The 22,882-nt window shown below is 50.6% G+C and overlaps 1 protein-coding gene across 3 annotated transcripts in view; it reads right to left on the minus strand.

The window, feature by feature from the left end:
* The window catches only part of PAX5 (paired box 5), a 171,157-nt gene that overhangs the window by 67,913 nt on the left and 80,362 nt on the right, over nt 1-22,882 (minus strand). For all 3 annotated transcript variants that reach the window (XM_028516211.2, XM_036021928.1, XM_036021927.1), the window contains exon 7: nt 5,589-5,718. In XM_028516211.2, the coding sequence (XP_028372012.1) occupies nt 5,589-5,718 (130 nt within the window). The remainder of the gene's footprint in view (nt 1-5,588; nt 5,719-22,882) is intronic.

The raw sequence follows: 22,882 nt of genomic DNA on the forward strand, positions 1-22,882 counted from the left end.
GGGCAGTCCCACGCAGTAATAGTCCTCCTTCGTTCTACACCGTTGCCAGGTCTGGCCAAGCATTCACGCAGGTGAAAAATCTGTTTGTAATTACTTAAATCCAGAACTGAACTTCATTTACATGTAAATGTGAACTTGCAATTTCCGTGGTCTACTATACATTGAATTTCCTGGGAGCGCAACTACCGTGTAAGCCAGCCAAGGGGTGTACCTTGTTTCACCTGGAACTTTGCCAAGGGTGGCTCACCTATCTGCAAAGTCACACTCACAGCCTCAGTAAGGATGAGAACCCACGTCCACCTTCCTGCAAAAGTCTGTGTGTGGGGCTGTTGCGTTTGCAGTGGTTCTGGGCATTGGGCGAGCCCCAGAATGCGCCTTACTTCCTGCAGTTGGACACACAGAGATATCTACCGTTCCAAGTATACACCCCTTACATAACTGTAAGCAATTTCACTTCTGCCTTCGTCTCACAGTTAAGGTGTTATTTTGATTTTATTTGAAATCAGATGTGAACACAGGCTATATCACTTAGGAAACTAATTTCAAGAGAGGAAAGAGGCACCATTAATAAGTGCTAACCCAAGGGGACGCTGGTGGGACTGGGCAGAGAAGCCCAGTCTGCACAGAGCACCAAAGGCCCCGCAGTGGGGGCAGTGAGGGCACCTTCTCCCACCGAACCCTCCCAGACCAGCATCCGGCCCGCATGTTTGTGTCTGTGCTTCAGTGTGCATCTCCTTTTAGCTTTCACAACAATGGGATCATACTTAACATTGTAACAGGGTGCAGCCAAGTGGGGAGCCCCAAACAGGGATTTGTAAATGGGGTCCAGAAGAGCCTGGAGATAACTGGCTCCACGCCACAGGGCCACACCTGCCCGGAATGCTGGCAGCTATGGCCAACTGTGGGAGGAGCCAGATGTGGGGCTGCGGAGGAAGATTGGCACTGGGGTTTAAACAGAGGCATGGCAGCCATTTGGGGTCTTTCTTTTTGGGACCACACCTCTGCTTAGGACCACGCGGCCTGGGTGAGAGTCAGGACCAGGAGACTTTGGAAGTGCTCCCTTTTGCTAGGTGGAGGGTGCCAGGAGGACTTCAGTTTGTATTATTTCAAATAAAAATAAATTCCTTTCCTTTTCACTGATCTCTGGTATTAAGAGACGTCTTTCCTCAGGCGATGGACAAAACGAACTCAGTAGGTGGGGAGGAACCCCCGGAGAAAAACGGGGGTCTTTTATATCATTCAGCCCCACCCCCAGTCTGTTCTGTAACAACATGCCATCCTATAAACTGTTTATTTACTTAAAAAATACATCTTGGAATTTACTCGTGTCGGCTCAGATAGCTCTACTTAGTTCTTTCTAATGGTTGCAGAGTACTCTGCTGTGTGAAGGAGCCCAGATCTATTTAATCAGCTCCTCAGGATAGACACTGTGTTGTCTGCCACTGTAAATAACTCCGAAATAATCTCACAGAGGCAGGAGGCCCTGTGCGTCCGTGCAAACAAGTCTGCAAACCAGAGTCCCACCTGGGCACATCCAAGTTCTAGGTTAGAAGGTAAGTGTGTGCATTTAAAATCTTCACAGATATTGCCAAATCTCCCTCAAAAAAAAATTGCACGAATTTACACACCTATAGCAGCGTACAAAATATCTCTTCACACCCTCTCTAACACTGCACCTCAAGAAACATTTCAGTTTTTGATAAGCTAATAGGTTTTTTTTAAGTGTCTCATGATTATCTTCATTTACAGTTTTAAAATTAGGAGTCAGGTGCCCTGGCTCTAGGAGCCTTCTCACGTGCCCCCAGACATCCCCAGCTTCCAACGAATCTCATACTTACGTTCTTCACCTGTTTTTCCAACTAGTTTTTTCCCTTATTAATTTCTGAAAGCTCTTTAGACATTAAGGAAATTAGGGCTTTGTCATTTGTGTTCTCCTGTTTTCCCTCTAACTTTGTTCTTTGTCTTTTTCTTAAATACAAAAGATTTAAATGTAAACAGTCATTTACATCATTTTTCTTTGTCTTTAGTATTTGGAACAGATTTTAAAAGGCCTTCCTCACTCTAAGATTATAAAACATTTTTCTCATTTTTTGTAGTCTTCTTATGGTTGTATAATTTTTGCATTTGAAGTCTGATCAACTTGGAATTTATTCTGATGTCAAAATGAGGTGGGGACCCCCCAGGCCCCTTGTCCCGATGCCACTAACTGGAGGACTTGTTCTCTTCCCCGCCGGCTCGAAAGGCCGCGTCTGTAAACGCCCTTGTAGCTTCAAGTCTGTGTCTGGACTCTCTGTGCCTTTCCTGGTCTGTCTACTTCAAGTTCAGTAACGAGTAGTTTTAGTTATTGTGACTTCATCACAATGTCTTTAAATGTGCTGTTTGACTCATGTGTCTATTTCAGAATTTCTCTAGCTACCTTTGAGTGTTTATTTGTCTGGTATTCAGTGTAACTTTGACAAGTTTCCAAAAAAATATCTGTTACTTTGATGAGATGGCTTTGAATCAATCAATTGTTTAGGGAGAACTGACATCTTTATAATATAGAGTCTTCCTATCTAAGAACAAAGTATGTATCTCCATTTATTCTTTAACTTCCCTTAGTGGAGTTTTAAGGTTAAAGTTATCCCTCAGCATTCCATTTTTCTCTTGGTGTTAGTATAAATGTTTTCTTCTATCAAGTTTTCTAGCTAGCTATTATTTATTTATGTGAAAACTAATGATTATATATTATAATATATTTTAAATGTACTTATAATATAGTTTAAATGGATTTATAACATATTTAAAATATATCATAATATGTTTATCTTACAAAATAAATATTTATAATTAGAATACTTCTAAATTTCAAAATTAAGCATAATTCTGACTTTGGTCTGGGATATTTATATTCTTTTTCTGCTCTAGAATGTCACTTTTAAGTGGATAGATCAAAATACAAAGAAGTCCTTGGTCAAGGGCCCCCTGGAAACACAGCCCACGCCCAGACCTGCCGCTTGGCCTGCCGAAGCCGCCCGCAGACTCGACCGTGCACCACATGGCTGGCTCCTGGCGCCGACTGGGGTCAGGCGCTCAACCCCACTTCCTCCTCAGGTGGCCTTGTGGGATAATTCCAGCGCAGCTGTGGGGAGTGGGGGGGGAGCCTGTCTTGAGAGCTTGCTGCCACTAAGCCCCTGCCTACCACAGTCACGTGGGGCTACAGTTCAGTGCAGCCACATCTTCTGGTTTTTCAAGGGAAGTCAGAAATTCAGATTTAAAAATTTTTAAACATGGGCTCAAAGTTCTAAAAAGTCCTGTGTGGGCCCAGTGAGCCACATCTGTGGGCTGGATGACCCTTTGTCTGGCTGGCCGCCAGTCTACCACCTCAGTAGACCGGCGTCTCAGACATGCCACCTCAGTGCCCACATACACTGGCTTCTTTGCCATCGGGACGGGCTTGTGCACAGATGGCAGAACAGGATCTTCTCATGATCTGGCTAAAGCCATGCTTCCCATGAACCCTGACCCCTCTGCAGAGCAGTCCCTTCGGGGGTCTCATTTGATCCTCAAGGGCCTCTGAGAGACCGGGACCATTTCACAGACGGAGGAACTGAGGCTCAGAGATGCGTCCAAAGCCAGACAGCAAGGAAGCGGCAGCTCTGGGATTAGCCCCCGACTATCTGTGTGGCAGGGTGGCCGGCTGTGCAGGCCCTGGGATCCATTTTTAACTTCGCTGCGCACTGGCTGTGAATTCCGGCCATCTCTGTGATTGCCCCAAGGCCTCCGTTTCTCTGTTTACAAAGTGGACCTGCACACAACAGCACCCACTGCCCAGGGTTCCTCTGAGGGTAGCAGGAGTTCACCTAGCAGAGAACCCATTCCTCAGTAGCTACTCGATAAAGCCAGATACTATTGTAATGAACTAGTTTTCTTTCCACTTTACCCCCCTCACCCCCCCCCCCCCATTATGTGTAGTTCTTTGGAAACAACAAGGACCAGGATCTAGGATTGAGGGCCAGCTCCAATTCCTTCCCTCATCCCTTCTACTAAGCAAGTCACTGTGCCTTCCCGAGACTTGATTTCTGCATATATAAAATGCGGGGGGTGGGGGGCGTTAGAGGTCTTGTCATGGACCCTTGTGACACTCAGGGAGAGTACCTTGTGGGATATCACGCTGACCGAGGCGCCCCATGTCCCCATCGCTGCCCCACTGGAGACACCTCCCCACCTGCAGGCTCAGCTGCATGTCAGACAGACAGACAGGACACTAAGTCACTCTTGCCACCTGACTGATCCCCACATGGTGCCCACACCTGTACACAGGGTCCTGGCTGCTTCTGCCAGAGCCCCAGGAGCGCCGTGCTGGCAGACCTGCCAGCCCCGGTCTCGGAGCACGGCCACCCCTGCTTTGCCATCTTGTCTCTTCCTGCCTGTCCCCAGGGTTCTAACTCGAGCACAGCCCTCAGCTTCCCTGATACAACCACAACCTACCTGCATTTCTAAGAATACCCATCTCGGTCACTAATCACTGAGTCCTGCCTACCAGCCTGCAAGGACATCCTGCTACCTCAGGCTGGGCCCAGAGGCTCTGGCCTGAATGCCACCACCAGTCCCCACTGTCCGTCTGTACAGATCGGAGACTGCCTCCCACCTGCCAGGCTGGACAGCCTCCCAGAGCTGAGTCTGTCCCGGGGCTGCTGGAACAGGGAGGGGACTCCGTCTGGGCCCTTCCCATCTGGGCCCTTCTGCAGCAGCGATCCCAGCAGTGACCAGCCACCACGCAAGGGCTCTGAGAAATAATAATAGTGTCATGTACTGGGGGTTTGCTGGAGCTAGACAAAAGTCTAAGCACCTTGCATGCATTAATGCATTAACCATTACAATGCTATGGGGTAGGTGCTATTGTCATGCCCACTTTAGAAATAAAAAGCCACAGCCCGTAATTCTTATATAACTTACTCAAGATTGTACAGCTAGTCAATGGCAACTTCCAACCCAGCAGGGGACCTCCAGGGCCCAGACTCTTTATCTTTCTTTACACGGACAGGTAAAGGGGCTGGCCCTGGGCCTTCCAGAGAGGTGGCTGCTTTGCATACACCAAGCACCCTCCAGCCCTTCAGGACTCGACCTCTGCTTGGAAATCTGAAATGCCAACGACAATCTGCCAGGAGGCCCACTCATCCTTGAGGCTGGAGCCGACCAGGGCTGCCCGTCTCCAGAGGGGGATAAATCCCAGACCGCTGGACACTTAGCCCCACAGACAGAGGATCCTGAAATCATGGGCCAGCCCCCCTGACACGAGACTTTCCTGCCACACCCCCTACCCCCCACCCCCCACCGCCAGCCCACAATCCATATGGCATTTGCTCTCCTCCAGCTTCATCAGAGCCGTGTCTTCATCTACAGCCATGTCTCAATGCAGCCACAACCCCTGGCCCCAGGAGTCTCCTGCTTGACCTGTTCCAGGACCTCACAACCTCGTTAAAACAAAACTGACCGGTCAAGTCCAAAAGCACCAGGAAGCCACTCTTCCCTCCACACAGGCATTCTCAATCTCTCCCCCTCTCTCTCTCCCTGCCACTCAGCCCCCACACCCCAGGGGCCCTCACCTGTCACAAGGGGGTAGGTCTGCGGCCCAGGCACGCTGCTTCCGATATCAGCAGGGGTGGGGCTGGTCAGGTTGGCCTTCATGTCGTCCAGCCCTCCAGCCAGTGAGGCCATGGCTGAATACTCAGGGGTCTGAAAGAGAAAACAAAACAGAGCACCTCAGCACCGAGGCTCCAGAGCACCCCACCCAAATGCCACCACCACATTCTGGGCTCAGCCAGCTAGCTGGGCTGTCGTGCTGGGGCCAAGAACTCCAGGGGGCTCATGAACACCCGGGTGCTGCACTAATGATCCTACCCAGGAGAAGGGGTGGGCAGAATTCAGTGCAGCTTCGTGAGAATTCAAACCCAGCTCCTCCAGGGCCTGCAGGCTCCCCTCGCCCAGCCCCAGCCACCAGAGACAACCATCCTCTTCGATGCGGGGAGGGAGACATAAGAGCCTTGTTTCCAAAATGCTGGAAAGAAAGGTTGCCGATTCTGTGCTCTTAAACCGCAGACACAGAGTCACAGAAACAAGATTAACTGAAACATGAGACATCATCCAATCCAAATCCTCACTTCCTAGATGGGTAGATTGAGGCCCAAGGGGAGTGGGGCTCTGCCTAAGGCCAACAGGGCCGAGTCCCAGTGCAGGGGATGGTTCTCCACAACCTCTCACCCCAAATCCAATACATCAGACACACAGACGGTCTAGCCAGTGTTTGGGGATTCTGGAAGTGTGTAAATACCTGTAGGCTAAACACTGTAAGGTGCATACATCTGTTCACCAAGCCGTACCAACCACGTGCATTTGGCCCAAGTCATGCTCCTCCTTTCAAGCCACGTCAGGAGAGCAGAGCTGGCCATGAGTCATTTCCTTGGCATCCAAGCCCCTGCCAGAATGGTCTCCAAAGAAGGCTGCAAAGATGCCACCTGGGTCTTCCCATTCAAGGACAGACTGATTTATAAGCATGAGTGACAGGTCTCTTCCTCCTACCCACTCCCGGGCCTATTTTCAGGTAAAGAAAATGTTTGCAAACACCTAAACCAAAGAATTTAGTTGTGCACGCCTCTGGCGTGGGGAGTTCCTGCCAAAACCCTGGTATCGTCAATGTAAGACACACCCCTGTTTGTCCAGAATTATGTCCTTGGCAGACAGGGACAGGGAAGCAAGCGGTCTTCTGAGAGGAGCCATAAGCACCTGGGTAGGATGACGAGGACTGAGCCCCAGGGAGGGAAACCGGAGGGGCCACTAGGTGAGGGGCAGGCAAAGGGGACTCGGACTCAGGTGCACTGCTGGCACTTTTCCCTGCAAATGAGCTAGAAAGTGCTTCCTGGGTGACTCAGTGGCCAGCCAGGGAGGATGGTGGCCATGAGTCCTGGAGGTGCTGCAGGCCCAGCCCCTGAGATGGAGTCTCACTGAGGTCCAGAGCTCCTGGCGTCCTTCAGCGATCTCCAGCAGAGGCTGACTCTGAAACGCAGAGAGGAGCGCAGGCCTGAAGCCAGCCCCGGTGCCTCTAAGGGAAGAGGACGAGATAGGGACACGCCTCCCCGACATCAGGAATCACTATGAGGCTGCAGTAATTAAGACAGTGGGGACTGGCACAGGGACAGATAAATAGACCAATGAAACAGAAGCGAGTCCAGAAACTGGTCTGTGCATGTGTGGAGCCTGATGTATGGGAGTGGTGACGCACAAATCAGCACAGGATGGCTCTAATAAATGGTGCAGGGTAACCCATCATCCATTCAGAAACAAGGGGAAAAAAGAAATTAGATCTTAACTTTACACCAGACACAAAAATCAATTCCAGGTGGATTGGAGACCTAACTGTGAAAGGCAAAAGCATCTACTGTGGGCAGCCTGAGTCTGGCCAAATTTGGGACAAGTCTGCCCTTCATGGAAAGGAAACAGGTGGCCCTGGGATACTCACACAGGGTTCTGTCACCATGAGGACAGTAGTGGGTTCCGATCATCCTGCCTCCCTGCTCCAATGCCTCCTCCACCAGGAAGTCCTGCCTGACTACCATTTCCCCAAGAGGTGAGAGTCATGCCTTCTCTCTGTTGACCCCGACAAGTGGTGCCAGGACATAACCTTTACAACCATGTCAAGAGCTCACATTTATCAATCATTGATTCTGTGTCAGGAGCTTTACCTGTATTGTCCCATGTAATCCTTACGATCACTTCATGCAGTAGGTTCTATGTCACAGATGAAGAAACTGAGAATTCTACTATAGAGGGGAAATGGCTTGCCCAAATCACATATCTCCAGGTGCCAGAGCCAGGATTCAAACTCGGGTCCATCTGGCTTTATAGTCTTGATAATCGCCCTAATTATTTTCATACCACAGTATGCCCTGACCCATTAACAGACATGAAATCAATTTGCTACTACCAACATTTTAAAAAAATGGCATTAGAATGGACTAGAAAATATCCAAGGGTCTCACGCATAAGTTCTGTTTGTGAATCTTGGCTTCACATAGAAGTGGTTATCTGTGTACTACATGGAGATGAAAATATAATCTTGCTATGGGCTATAGCCAGCAAAGTCTTCATTCCATGCCATAGGAACCTATTGGGAAAAGGTTTCTGCCTCAACTTCATAGAATAGTCTGCACACATAGAATGGGACTTAGTCACATTGTCAGTTTCCCAGTTTGCAAAGATGAAACTTGGAAGTCAAGCTCGCCAGGAGGAGCTCTTTCAGTTCATTGCCGTGTGCAAAGATGGGGAGGTCAAAATGCCTTTGGTAAGGTTCTCACCCAGATGCCGTCTCCTGGAGTTTCCAGGATTCTGGGATCCCTCCTCCCTGTGTTTCCCGGTGTCTGAGGCCTCATGGAGGCCTGAGCACAGTGGCAGCTCAGCAATTATTGAGCCTGTCTTGTGTGCAGCATGGCAGGTGAAGGCCAGACATGTGCTTTGGCCTTCATCCACAGACCCCCAAGGGAAAAGACACCTGGTCCCAGAAGCTCCATCCAAGAGGGGTAAGCACACAAGCCATGAATTTACACAGGGTGGGAAGAGATCAGGAAAGGTTTCTTGGGGCAGGCTGTATTTGACCCGAGTCTGAGGAATCCCCAACCCCCAAGGTTGAGAAGAGCTGCAAGAAGGTTCTGAGATAAGGGGACAGGAGTGACCCAGCAGCAGGGCATATGCCAACAGCTGGAGACGGCAGAAGTGGAAGAGGCGAAGGTGGAAAGGTCAGTAAGTTGGGGTTCTGCTGTGAGGGGCTCGCACAGTGAACATGGGGACGAACAGTGGATGAGTGACCCTTTGGAGGGCCAGGCGGCATCTCAGTCCAGAGTCGGCACCCCTGCACCCCTCCCCACCCACTGCCACGCCTCCTCCTTCCTAGACTCCAGTCTGCACAGCTGAGTCTGCAAGAGAAAGCTGCCACTTCCCACCTCCCCACCAAAAACGCAGAGCCATCCTGGGTTTGAGAAAATTACAAGAGGGTGGCCAGTAGAGGCATCCTACCTCTTAATTTCTTTAATGTCCACATAGAAAGGCCTTTTTGTTATTTGATTTTGTTTTTGTCAACAAATTCACTATCAAATTTTGTCCAGCCACTTCAACGGTTGAGTTTGGATCATCTTTTCAAAATGCAAAATCTTCAACTTGCATTTCACACAGTGGAAGGTCCAAAAGTCCAGGGCCTAACCACCCCTGGCTGCCAAAAGGTAAAGTGAACTTCCCCAAAGAGCCGGGACTCAGGGGACAGCAGGACTTGGGGACCAGCCCTCACTGCCCTTTCCCATCTGTGGCTCCCACCATTATCGCCCTGCAGGGCTGGCTGGAGCCCAGTCTCTCGGTTTTGGTGGGATCCCGCAGCTCTTACTCTGCTCCGAGTGAGTCGGGGATGCTGTCTGTCACTTAGTCCTGACGTGTGATTATTCCCTAAGTTCTCATCACTGTCTGTCCCTCTGAACTGCCTGTGATTTTTAGGCCCCTGCACTCTCCCCATTGTCCTGGGCTCCCTGGAGCTCCAGGCACTGTGCTGCCTCTGCCTGGAGAGCCCATCTCACGCGTTCACTGAGTGAACTCCTACCATGTCCACAAGACCCAGCTCCAATGCCACTTCCTCCATGAAGCCACTCCAGGGCCCCCACTGCTACAGAGAAATCATAACGTCCTTGTCTATGCTTCCCTAGCCAACTGCGTTTCGCACAGACCTCCATCACCCCACCATATACAACGTTTGTCTATCTTCCTCTCAGCTGCCTTGAAAGTATGGAATGTGAAACACCCCTAAGTGCTGCTGAATGAATGAAAGTATAGTCCATCGGCGTGACGTTAGCCACAACCTTCAAAAACTAACTGGGGCGTACTCCCACAACAGCTCCAAGTGACACACTAACCTTCTGCCTCTACTTCTCATCAAGTCAGGTGACCCGAAAACAATGTCCCTTGTAGGGCATTAGTTAAAGCCCCAGGAGAAGTGTCTTCTCTGGTCTGTGATGGAATGTCAGGCACTCAACACTGGTTAGAGGCAATGAAGAAAAGAGCCATACAAAGGAATTTTTTGAACCCCTGGAGAGATGGCCATTAGAATATTCGAATTTCATGTCAATCCCTCCTATAATTCATTGCCAGGAAAAACTTTTTTGTCCTGATGAATGGTTAATTTGTCTCTGATTGAACAAGAGGAACATTGGAAACCACTACATATCCCTCTTTTGCTTTGGCTGCCAGGAAGCTCAGTCGAATTCAGTGTGCCATTGCCACAACTACATCTTTGCTGACACCTGGGGCAATGATCTTCCCTTTTCCTCTACATAATTTCTTAACTTTTTTCCACCTTAACTAACTTAGATACCTGTGGTTGTTTATTTTGCAAGACAACCCAAGTCCTTCATGAGAGCAGAGGCTGGGAAACGTGGAAAGAATGACAGAAAAAGAAAGAGGAAGAAGGATCAGAAGAGTGAATGAAAAGAGACAGCATGACTGGCGCCTCTTTTTCTGGTTATAGAAAGCCAAGGGCTTGAGCGGTGGAGTGCAGAGACCCCAGGAATTCACACGGGCACGCAGGTGTGCGCTGGTGCTCCCGTGCACTCATGAACACAGCCTTCTCCCCACCCCTGGCCACAGTCACAGGCAAAAGCTGTGCTCCAGTTCCGACTTCTCTGAGCTCTTGGAGTTCTTTCTTAGGATGTCATTTTGGGCTTTTGCTCCCTTCCCATCAGGGTCCCCTGTTGCTGTCCTTGACTGTGACCCAGGAAGAGAAACTGAGGTCAGCAGTTCACAGACTGTCCACTCCAATGCAACCAGTTAGATAAAAGTTCTCTGCCTACTGCCACAGACTCCTGTGAGACCTCCAGGTTAAGAACGCCACACCCTCCTCACGGACACCACGCTCCTGATGTCTGAGCTAGCAGGATACTCAGGGTCATCTTTCCCAACCAGAGGAAACTGAGGTAAATGGACTTCCTTAGCTCCATTTTATCTGTTGCATTTAGATCCTTTGACCCCATGGTGGAAAGAACCGTAAACCAGGAGCAATAACATGGGGTCCTCGCCTCAGCTCCAAGTCTTCATCACCTGTGTGACCTCAGGCAAGCCAGCTGAGCTCTCTGAGCCTAGTTTTCCTCATTAATAAAATGAGATTCAAGTCTAGCCCCTCGCTGCCTGCTGCCAGGGTGATTGTGAGCATCTGAAGGCGAAAGAGAAGGGTGGCACTTTGGAAACTAAGCGGCATTAAGGGTTAAGGAATCCTAGAAGGGACTCAAGGAGGCGCGTGCCCCAGGACAGTGTATGCTGGATGTCATGTGGGTCCCTAGGAGATTACCTGGAAAAGGACTGCCTGGGGCTGCACCAAGTACTGTCTCCTCAGCACGGGGCACCACTGCCATAGCATGGAGGAGAGAAGAAACACAGACACGTGAGAAGAAGGGCAGCACGAAGCGGGGCAGCGCGGGGGCGAGGCTGCAGGGCTGGCTGCCTCGGGGGGCCACTTTGGGCCATGAGGCTTCCCCATCACCTCCTGAGCTCCTTCAGGCCCACTGCTGGGCCTCAGGTGGCCTCGGGAGCCGGGCCAGAGCCGGGCCAACCACTCCCATCCTGAGGGACCAGTCACCTGCCTGCCTATACACCTACCCAGAGGAGGATGAAAGCTGGAGTGTGACAGGCGCGTCCCCAGGGCCTGGCCTGATGACCTGAGACTGAGAGGGCAGAGCGTCTGGATGCCTGAGGCAGCCAGGGGGCGACAGGGCTCTGTGGGCAGGGCTCTCCCTTGGCTGACCTCTGCCTCCCCATCTGTCTGAGGACTTACACTTGATCTCTAGGTCTCCCGACACCCCTGCTGCTCTCTGCCTCTACAGCTGGCCGCATGACACAGCAGAGATTCCTTCTGGAATGGATGAATACCAGGGCATGAAAAGAAGGCTGGACGAGGTCTTACAGGTTAGAGAAAACTCAGAGATGCATCAGTCAATTACAATGTGGACCCTGATTCCAGCAAACAAACTGGAAAAAACACAAACATAAAAAATATATATTATGGTATAGCCCCGGCTGGTGTGGCTCACTAGATTGAGTGCCAGCCTGCACACCAAAGGGTCACTGGTTCGATTCCCAGTCAGGGCACATGCCTGGGTTGTGGGCCAGGTCCCCAGTGCGGGCCATGTGAGAGGCAACCACACATTGATGTTTCTCTCCCTCTCCGTCTCCTTCCTTTCCCCTCTCTCTAAAAATAAATAAACAAAATCTTTAAAAAATACATTATGGTATAATGAAACATTTGGAAATACAAACATTGATTAGGTATTCAAGGACATTATAGAATTTGCTAACTTGTGGGGAGCAATCATGGCATCATGGTTCTGCTTTTTAAGGCCCCCTCTTGTAAAGAGTCATTCTGAAATATCCACAGATGAATCACTCTGATGTCTGGCGGTGGCTTCACAATAAAGTGGGGTGACCGAAATGCAGGCTGTCTATGCAATAGAATACTAGTCAACAATAAAAAGGAACAGGGCACTGAGGCAAGTTACGTCTCGGATGAACCGCAACAGCACCCTAAGTGAAAGGAGCCGGATGGACATGGGGTGTCCACACTGGGAAATCTGCAAACAGGAAGCAGGGTGGGGTGGGCTGCAGCTGGGTGGGGGCAGGGGTCCACACTGCACCCACATGAGGGGTCTTCGTGGAGGGACGGAACCGTTCCAGCGCTAGACCGTGGTGCTGGTGCTGCTGTAGGTCACTGAAAACCACTGGCCGGTGTGCTTCAAATGAGTGAATTTTATGGTATAAAAAATGTACTCTGATAAAGCTGTTAAAACTAAAGCGGAGTGTGGGCAGCGCAGGGGTGTCGACGGAACAAGAGTGGGGTGAGTCGGGAATCGCTGGGTCTGGGTGAGGGTGCTCAGCAGGTGGGTAGGCTATTCCGTCTGCTTCTGAAATTCTCCATAATTAAAGTGAAAAAAAAAAAAAAAACCCAAATAGCCTGTGTTTGACTCACGGCACCACGTGCCAGCACCCATCAGCTGTCTGACAAGCACCTGTGGAACAACGAGAGGACCCAAGAGGCTGAGGACAGCCAGGCATTTGCTCTTTTCAAGGCCATTATCCCCCCATCTTCAGGGACTCCACGGTTCCAGACGCGAGGAGCGTCAGGTCTGTCACCTGCCCAGCACTCTCCAGGCTGCAAAGCCCTTGCCAGGCCATTCGATCCTTGGGAGCCCTGGGGTGAAGGCAGACACAGAGGCAGGGCTCCGTGGCGGGGGTTGGGGAGGAGCCAGATGTGCCAGCCCCGAGCTCAGTGCCAGGCTGTTGCACCAGAAGTGAATCTGGAGAAGTCTTCGCTACCAGCCCCAAGGGGAAAGCTCACTTAGGGTGGGAGCCTGGCGCGTCCTCTCTGGGAAGCTCCCTGGCCACAGACCGAATTCTACTCCTCCGGCTAGGGAGAGAGCTCTGAATATAAAGTAAGAAGGAGGAAGGTTCCACGCTGTTCAGGCCTGGGTACACAAAAACTGCTCCTGCAAAGCATAGGTTAGGGAGTAGTTCTGTCCTGATTACAGTGGATGATACTGATCGGCAGGGAGCCTGGAGACCTGGGCAGACGCCACCCCTCTCTAGGCCTTGGCGACACCGTCTGTCAGATGAGGGAGATGGACCAGAACTGTTAGGGCCCTTCTGGGTCTGAGGCCTCACCGGGGACTGTGCCCTGCCCAGGTGGGGGCCCTGCCCAGGTGGGAACCCCACCGTGTGGAATGGGTTTCTGCCTGATGTGGCTGAGGCTGCCTTAGACTACACTCCGTGGCTGGTGAAGATGTTGCCCATGTTCCCCAGGCCTCTGAATCCAGGCTCCTGCAGCCATCAGGGGGAGGAGAGGGCTGAGGAAGCCCACCAGCCCTGGGGCCAGGAGGACAGGGGTCAAGTCTGACATGGCCAAGTGCACGCTCCATGGAGCTAGGCTAGGCACCTCACATTCTGGGCTCCTGTTCTCATTTGCAGCAAGGGGGTACAGGGCCTACCTCACCAAGGTGTGGGAAGGCACAGAGGAGCCAATAAGAATGTCAGTCCCTATTTTTTGAGTTCTTGGGGCCAGACATATAAATAAACACTTTTCAGATACTGAAAAGGGCAACAGGAGGGGTCCTGTGGTGACGGAGCCGCTCTGTATCTTGAGTCTATCACCTCCAGTACCCAGTGTGAACTTGTACTATAATTTTGCAGGATGTTATCATTGGGGGAAGCTGGATAAGCGTATACAGGATCTCTCCGTATTATTTCTTACAACCGTGTGTGAATCTACAAAGATCTCAAAGTTAGGTTTAATTTTTAAAAAGAGTAAAAATCAAAAAACAAGGTTCCCCCCCATAAAAACTAATAAAGATTAATTAAACTTAAATAAAAATGTTTGCTGAATGGAGGGACTATGTATGATGTTTGCAAAAGTACTCCATAATCTACAAAGCGCTGCTGTTAGTATTAACTGGCCAGGAGAGTGGGGGGACTGCTAAAGATTTTGAATGGCCTTCCACTTCCCGGAAGCCTTCCCTGATTTCTTCTCTTCTGTGTACCTAGAACACCTAAGTGGACAAATCTCTACCACTGCATTTAGCATTCTACATTGTACACTTAATTGTTTAGGGCCCTCATCCCCCAACTTGAGTATGAACTTCATGAGGGTGGGGCTGTGCCTCCCTCATCTTTGTGACAGCCACTCCTGGCTCAGTGCCCAGCACCGAACAGATGTGACATAAATGCCTGTAGAACCAAATGCACTGGGATAGGTACGATGGCCTGGCTTTGCCAACGGCACCAGAGGTGCTTCCCAGGGTCACTGAGAGGACAAGCGACATCAAGGTGCTTTTGTTCATCTGAAGAGACCACAAGTGTAAAGGACAGAACCTCTACTCATTTGGCTGCCCAGACCTGTGCATGCCCGGGTCAAAAGGTTTACAGTGGAATCGAGGGGCTTCCAAGGAAGAGATTTGCGAAGTTTACAGCCTGCCAGACACCCTCCCAGCACAGCCCAGACACGCTCCCCGGTGGTGTGGAACAGCAGGGGAAGCCCAGGAGAGGAGACTGAAGTCACACAGTGTGGTTTCTGTGTCGGAGAAAATTTTCCAGCGATGACTAAATAGGAGCCCCAACCCCACTGCGTCCTACCCCCACCCCCCAGCCACTAAGAAAATCTTAGTGAGCCCCAATCTCAGAGTCCAAAGGAGCTCAGGGGTTGTGGAGGCCAATCTTTACATAGGATTGCTTGAATCCCACCAGTGATAGGGAACTCATTACTTCCTGAGGCAGCCGCTCCGTGGCCACAGGGCTCTGGCCCGTGAGATAGAGCTAACTCCGCCTCTCCAGGCCTCTCCGTGTTAGTTTTGGCTGTGCTCTCTGGGATCCGGTTCCAACAAACGTCCTCCCAAGCCACAAATGTCAGTGCTGTCCCCACCTGAATCCCACGCAAGGGTCTCAGTCCTCCACTCCTCCCTTCTGCACTCCCTCGCTGGGGCATAAAAAGCTTGCTTCTGCTTTTCTTGCGGCCTCATCACCTGGCTGACTCATGCTGTTCTCACAGTTAACGCAGAGCTCACTACGAGTTCATTAGAAATGGAAAGTGATTTTGCATATGATTTTTTTTAAGCGTTCCTTTTTTCCCAGCCCTAAGCAATGTGCTATTTGCAAACCAGAATGTTCTGTACTTATAAACCATCCCTGGCTCCCCACTGCCATTCGGAAATGTTGACCCGAGGCACATGGGCCCCAGTCCCAACCCCAACCCGCTTTTCCTGCTTCAGCTGGGGTCTACTCTACTTCCAAACACCACCTTCTGCTTGAACCGCACCACACACACACCCTTCCCTGTGCCCCTCCACCCAAAGCCTCTGCTCGCCATTTTCCCAGCCTCGCCCCAGTCTAAATCCTTGTCCGGTCCAAATGCCATCTCTTCCTGGACACTTTCCTAAGTAAGTCTCTTTGGCTGAAATAAATCATTTCCTTCTCTAAATTCCCATAACATTTCCCCCGCTCTCTGTTTAGGACATTTGTCCCATGCTACTTTATTCTAGTCGTTGGGCACCACATCTGCCCTCCCTCTGAGCCAGGGAGGCTCCTGTGGGTAGCATCCCTGCCCGGCTGAAGCCGGCTCCCACCAGCAGGCCTGGGCAGGACCTATGAGACTGAGGCTGGGCCAGGAACAGAGGGGAAGAGCAAAAGGACTCCAGGGCCACCCTGAACCTTGAGAAAACTGCAAGAAGAGCAGGAAGAGAATGTGGCCCTGGGCCCAGAGCATTGCATTTGTCTTCCCAAATACAGGAGAAGAAATGGCAAGGCTTGGAGCACAAAGCCTCTCTTCTTGTTGACAAGAGCCAGGAAAGCCATGGCTCCTGAATGATAAGATGATGCAGTGGGGGAAGTCATGTGGGGGAGAGGGAGGAGGACTCCCTGACTAGGAGCTCAGGGTCTGCTCAGGCTCTGCCTGCTTGTGTGATGAGCAGCTGCAGATCCTGATGTGGAGAAGAGGAGGGGGAGCTCCAAACCAAAGCTCTGTCTTGGGCAGCCAGGTTCCACCGGCTTCTTCCAGACAGTGCATGGTGTGGCCTGGCCGTGCCATCCTGCCACAGGGCTAGGATGGGAGAAGGGCAAAGAGGTCCGTCCCGCTAAAGGAGTGCAGGCCTCTTGGCTACCAAGGGGACTGCATGGGGACATGCAAAGGGACCCCCAAGCTGATAAGAGAGTGTAGGGGGCGTCCCAGGATGCTCACAGTTCACTGTCTTTTGAACAGACTCCCCAGTAAGGGAGCACAGAAGGTTATCCTGGGGGGCTGTACATGAAAAGCCTTCCCTCCATTCTCTAAGATCAGTAGGGTGGGGGCAGAGAGGTGGGCCTGGCTGGCCTTCACCACCACCCAGCCTGCTGCTGCTGAGTCGTGGCACACATGTATTCTGTCTATCTGTCTCCCTCTCTCTCTCCCCTCAGGTCAAAGGTCCTTCAGCTCCCCATCAGAAAGAAGTTGCTAACAGACAATGTTCTGCAGAGGTAAATAGGCAGCCTTGGGAGGGAGTACCCACTTTGTCACCAAGGTCTGCTGGGGCCCAACAGAAACTGTGTGAGAGAAGTACCAGAAAAAGCAGGCTGAGGAGGCTGGCCTCCCCTGGCTGACTTGGACTCCTGGGTTTGCAATTCAAAAGGGTCAACCAGCTTTCACCTCAGCACTCACACACAGAGGGACGAGTCGGAATCCTTCGCACTTTCTGGACGCTTACTCCACACCAGCTTCTGTTCTCGATGCTAAAACACATTATTTACTCCTTACAACAACCCTATGAGGTAAGTATTAGGATTCCCCTATTACAGATAATGAAAATGAGGCACAAGGGGCCAAAATAATGTGTCCAAATCAGCCCCAGCAGAGCGACTCTAAGTCCAAGGTCTCGAATGCCACTCTACATCGGTTCTCTGCCCCTACCACCGACCCCATCCCAGCTTGAGCCAGAATGCTGAGGGCGGAGCCGCTGAGTAAGCTGCGGAGAGGGCTGTTGGGCTCAGGTGCCATCAGATCCCCAAGCCTGTGTGCCTCACTGTGATTCTCCAGTGCCTCACGACAGTGCGCTGGGGCGCTGGGGCGCTGGGGCGCTGGGGCCCAGAGAGAGGAGGGACGCGGGCTGCAGGCCCGCCGCCTTTGCGTGCTCCGTGGTCTCCTCGGACACCTGCCTGCTCCAGCCTGTGACAAGGCCGCCCCTCCATTCTGAGCGCCCTTCCCCTCCCTTGTCTACCCAGCCCGGCTCAGGAACAACTTTCCCCATAAAAAATGTTTGCAGATGGGGTTAGTCGTAGATGTCAGCTCTATCCTTTATTCTCCCCACTTAGACTCGGAGGAAAACCTACATGACAGACTCAGAGGACAGCTGCGCTCAGGTTTCTGTCAACACTAGCAACTGATCTTAACATTCCTGGAAAATAATAGAAAAAGAAATGAAAACACAGGACACCGTGAGGGGAAATTCAGGCATGGGACTATGGGCTTGGTTCAAGCCCCGTGTTCTTCACTGAAGGTGACGACATTCTGGCTTTTTAAAAAACCAGAAATTAAAGAAAGGAGACCCTGGGCTAGGGTTTTAGCTATTATTTGTAAACGCAAATTTTAGCTAATGTAAATAATAAAGAAAACAATCTAGCAGAGCAACAATGGTGCTGTTTACCCACCTTTTTACCAAGGTTAACTTGACTGAAGAGCCCTGGCTTTTAATTACTAAAAATACATTTACACTTTGCAGTGATGTGTCAGTTCTGTGAGGCTTGAATTTTGTACCTGGAAACAACGCATAAATAATCCCTTCTGTGCTAATACCTATAATTGACTTAAACAGGCAAACCATTGGCCTTGAGGTTGGACATATAGACAAACACACTTGTGACAGTTAGCTTTGGGTTTGATTTTGAACAATCCCTTTTTCTCTCTCATACATGCAATATGTTAGATGTAACCTCCCAGTTTTATTTCCTTCACCTCTCTCCCACAAATCAAACCGATGATAATATAAACCTGCTGGCTGCAAAGAGACTTCACACCAATAAACAAAAGCTTTCAAGCCAAAGGCAGAGAAGTTCACATCTCCCCACCCAGCCTTCTCCACCTCCTCCGCTTGCTCCAACAAAACAGCCTCTTTTTAACCGACTGTCCAGGGAAACCCTGAAATATCTCATTTTCATTTCCAGGAGAGAAAGAGATTTGATCCCCCAGCAAAAGAAAAGTTCAGTGATAATAGTAAGCTGGAAAAACCCAAGCAGACTTCTCCTTGCCACCCGTGTCAGGCTCACAAAGAGGAAAAATCGTGCCATCCGACATGGTTGGGAGAGTTTAATCCAAAGCAGTGCTAATTAATATCTCCGGCTTTCCAGAAGCCAGTGCCACATACAGCTGCAAGGGCAACAAGGCTGTTCTCCCTTCAATTTTATGGGGAGAACATTTTCATTACAAAGCCTCCTCTCTCAGCCAGATTAGCCCGGAGAAGGGAGCGGATGACCCATATATCAGAACTTCTCTCCCCATTAATTTTATTATTTATATCCCATTTTTAAAGTTTATTGGTGCAACTCCCAGTGCACCTGGCCAGAAGCCCTCCCAACCAGCCTCGGCACCTTCCCCTGTCCCCTCCTCAGGGGCAGTGTTTGCGCTGGTCCACAGGATGAGGACTCAACTTTTTGAAATTTGCCTTGGAGAGAGAGCTGACTCAGGTGGTGTTTTTTGCCTCCCTGACACCCATGCACACCATTTTTTTTTAAATGAATGTTGAAGGTGCTAAACTTAATCATTTGTGAAATAAGTGTGGTCCCCCTATTTAGCATGAGCTCTGAGTGATCCCTAGAGACCCCCTAAATCCTAGGGGATGCCCTGCATGCTCCTACCCAGACCAAGTGTCCCCGAGCTGTTTCAGTGGAGTTGACCCATTTTGAACCCAAACTGCCAGACCAAGGGCAGGCCTGGTGGGACTACGAGTCTCACCATTCTATTCTGAAACCCCACATGCTCAAGGCTGTCTCTCTCCAGCCTCCTAAAGGGACCCCAAATCCAATCTAAACATCTCGAATTTACCTGTTTGCCTTTTATACATATAAATAGCTGCATTTCCATTCTCTCTTTGTTTCTCATTTTCATTTGGTTCTAATATCTGCATGTAAATGTCGGAAAATAGCATCTGTAATTGGAGATTATGAAGTATGGCCAGCTCCTGACAGGCCGCTAAGGAAGATGGATTATCCTCATTTTTCTGTAAATTTTGTCAATTTTGGAATTCATAAGCTATCAACACTGATCAAAATGGGACTTCACAGCTGTGTCAAAAAAAAAGAGAGCAAAAGAGAGAGGGGAGAGATCGGGAGAGACAGTGAGAGTGCAGGCTGGCGGCTGTGCACAGGGGCCGGCGGGCGGCCGTGGTGTCAGTGCAGCAGATTGGATGCCCAGTGTCCTCAGCCGCCACCCCTCTTTGCTGCACCCTCTGCTCCAGCCCGGCAGCTCCCTCAATGTGGGCCCCCCTGGGGCTCAGGCTGGGACCGCCCAGTCCCCTGACTAAATCAGATAGCTGGATCACACCCCTGGAAGGCCGGAAATCCTCCAAGGCACCCACTCAAATGCAAGACTTAATTTACTGCCGGGTGCTGCCTTCCTTATTTATCCAGAGGAGTCTACAGGCTCCCTCGGCGCGGGCCTCCAAGACGTCCTACTCCTCACAGACCCTCACGGCGCACTTGAGGCAATTGTGTTGGTCTCTCTCTCTCAATTTTCCCATTACTGGGAGTAAGTACTGTTGGGACTCTGTAATAGCCCAACTGCAGCCCATATCAATAACAGATGAGGTTTAATCGTCCAACACAAAAATTATTTAGGCGCAGTAAGGACATTCAATGTCATTTGCATAATGGCGTTTCCATCGCACGCACCTAACCCGTCTTGCATAAACAAGGCCTTGGGACCATAAATAATAATAAATCATGACGTCTGCACGCCTCTTGCGGTAATAGGAACTACTCTTTGTGGAAATTATTTCAGCGGGAAATGGGCACTGTAATTTTAAAGACATGTGGCACGGTGAGGCATGGTAAATCACATAGACGGAGGTTCCCCGGGGGCAGCCCAGAGACCTGCCCCGAGCCCGCGGCCACATCCCCAGGCCACGGCAGGAGGAGGGCAGGTCTTGGGGGGAAACGGGAAGGACCTCTAGAACCGACACCAGAATATGCCCCTGGCCCAGCAAACAGTAAGAGGGCAGAACAGCCAGGGCCCAGCAGAGGGACACTCAGAACTGGATCGGAGAATAAGCATCCAAGCCTCAGGCCAGAAACTATCTTTGTTGCAGGAGAACGGAAGCTCCCTAAGGACAGCCATTTTCCATGTTTGTCTGCTCTGCACCCTGCTGTACCTACAGCAGTGCAACGAGAGGAGGGGAACCTGAGCCCAGGAAGCGAGTGGGTGAGAAGAGCCTGAAAACAAGGTGAAGGTGAGCCTGACAGGGGCACAGGCCAGGGAGGATGAGGCAGGAACAGAAGCGCTGCTACCGCTGATCTGTGAGTGGTGGTGAAAATGCCCAGTACACTCTAAACTGAATTGCAAGGTAGCTGTGGGGCAAGAGAAAGCCCCATACGGGGTGGGGGGAGGGGGGGCTGGGATGGTGAGCTGAGCAGCAAAGCCTGCGGGCTCAGGAAACAGATGCAGCTGGGTTAGAACCCCAGCTCTACCCACCACAGACCGACCACTTCACTTCACCCAGCTCCCTCACCTATGGAACACGTCTAATAATGGTACTTAGCTCACAGGGTTTGTTCCGAGGGTTAAATGAGATAATGTGCGCAGAGTGACTGGTGCCTGGTCAAGCTTTGCCATCAATACTGATAGGACTATTATTATTCTTCAGGAAGAAACAGAAGCAAGTTGAAGTACAACTCAGTCTCCAGCTGTGTGATTTGGGACAAGTCATCCCACCCTTCTGGGCCTCAGTTTCCACTCCCCTGTCCAAGAGGAGCATTAATAAGACGCTCCCCGCCCGGAGCTGCTATGAAGCTGCTATGACTCAAACGAAGCCATGCAGAGAAGCTCACTGTTCATATAAAGTGCTGTCTGCAGGCGAGGGACGTGAGCGTTCCTCAGGAGCATGAGCCGAAAAGCAAGGGGAGAGCTCACAAACACCTGCCCAATCTCATCGCCAGCTACCCCGCCCCTGACTGCACCCTAAAAGTCTGTGCTTCCCAGAAAATGGTCCGGCAGGATACATACTGAAGCAGCGGCGGTGTTGCCCCCTGGAGGCAGAAGGAGGGACTGACAGCGGCATTGTTAGTTTAAGCCGCCTCTTAATGTGTTCGTTTTGCTAGAAGCACTACTTGTGTCCTCAGGATTATTCTGAAGTGGCTAGAATTTCGTGCCTCTGTGCCTTAGCACATGCTGTTCACTCTCCTGGAAAACCAAAAGCTAGGAAAATGCCTGTAGGTCGGCAGTAAAGGGCCTATGCGTGATTTAACAGCAACAGCGTTTCTGCCCCAGAGGAACGAAGAGAAAAGCAGCAACCGCTGCTCCGTCCAGGCTGAGCCGGGCTGGGAATGACGTCAACCACAGACTCAACCTCGTGGGAGGCCCAGGCTCCTGCAAAGCTGCCTTCAGCGCCACCCTCACCCAAACGGGAAACCTGGGCCCAAAAGCCAAACAAAGTCGGCAGGTTGGTCATCAGTATCGTGCCAACGTCAGTTTCTTAGTTTCCACAGATGGGCAGTGGTTACAGAAGATGTTAGCAGCAGGGAAACTGGGTGAGAGGTTTGTGGGAACTCTATGTACTATCTTTACAACTTTTCTGCAAATTTAAAATTATTCACAAATAAAAAGTTTATGTGAAAAAAAAAAAGAAGCCAGAGCTCACTCATATGACAGAAAAGCAAATTCAAACCAGCATGTATCACTTTTTTCCATCAGGTGAGCGACGAGTCATTGCTAATACACCGTGTGGGCGGACCGGGGAGCGAGGTCTTCCCGCACCCCGTGATGAACCTCTTTGGACCCCGGGGGTCCAGCTCTCAAAACTCACAAGGCTTGTGGTGCACTGATCCAGCCATTCCACCTCTGAGAGTTTATCCTGAAGGATACTCCAGCGTGTGCACAAATGACACAAACGAGGACTCCCACTGCAGCCTTTTTTGAAAGAGAAAAAGATTGGAGGCAGCTAATAGGAGACTTGGGCTCCTATTACAACACCCCATATAACGGAATACTATGTAGCTGTTGAAAAGGATGAGATGGAACAACAATGAGGAAATATCTATTACAGAAAATGAGTAAAAATAGAACAAAGCATACTGTGTGTGTTCAAAGGGGGGATATATA

This window comes from Phyllostomus discolor, chromosome 3 (genome assembly GCF_004126475.2).
Source record: "Phyllostomus discolor isolate MPI-MPIP mPhyDis1 chromosome 3, mPhyDis1.pri.v3, whole genome shotgun sequence".
Lineage (NCBI taxonomy): Eukaryota > Metazoa > Chordata > Mammalia > Chiroptera > Phyllostomidae > Phyllostomus > Phyllostomus discolor.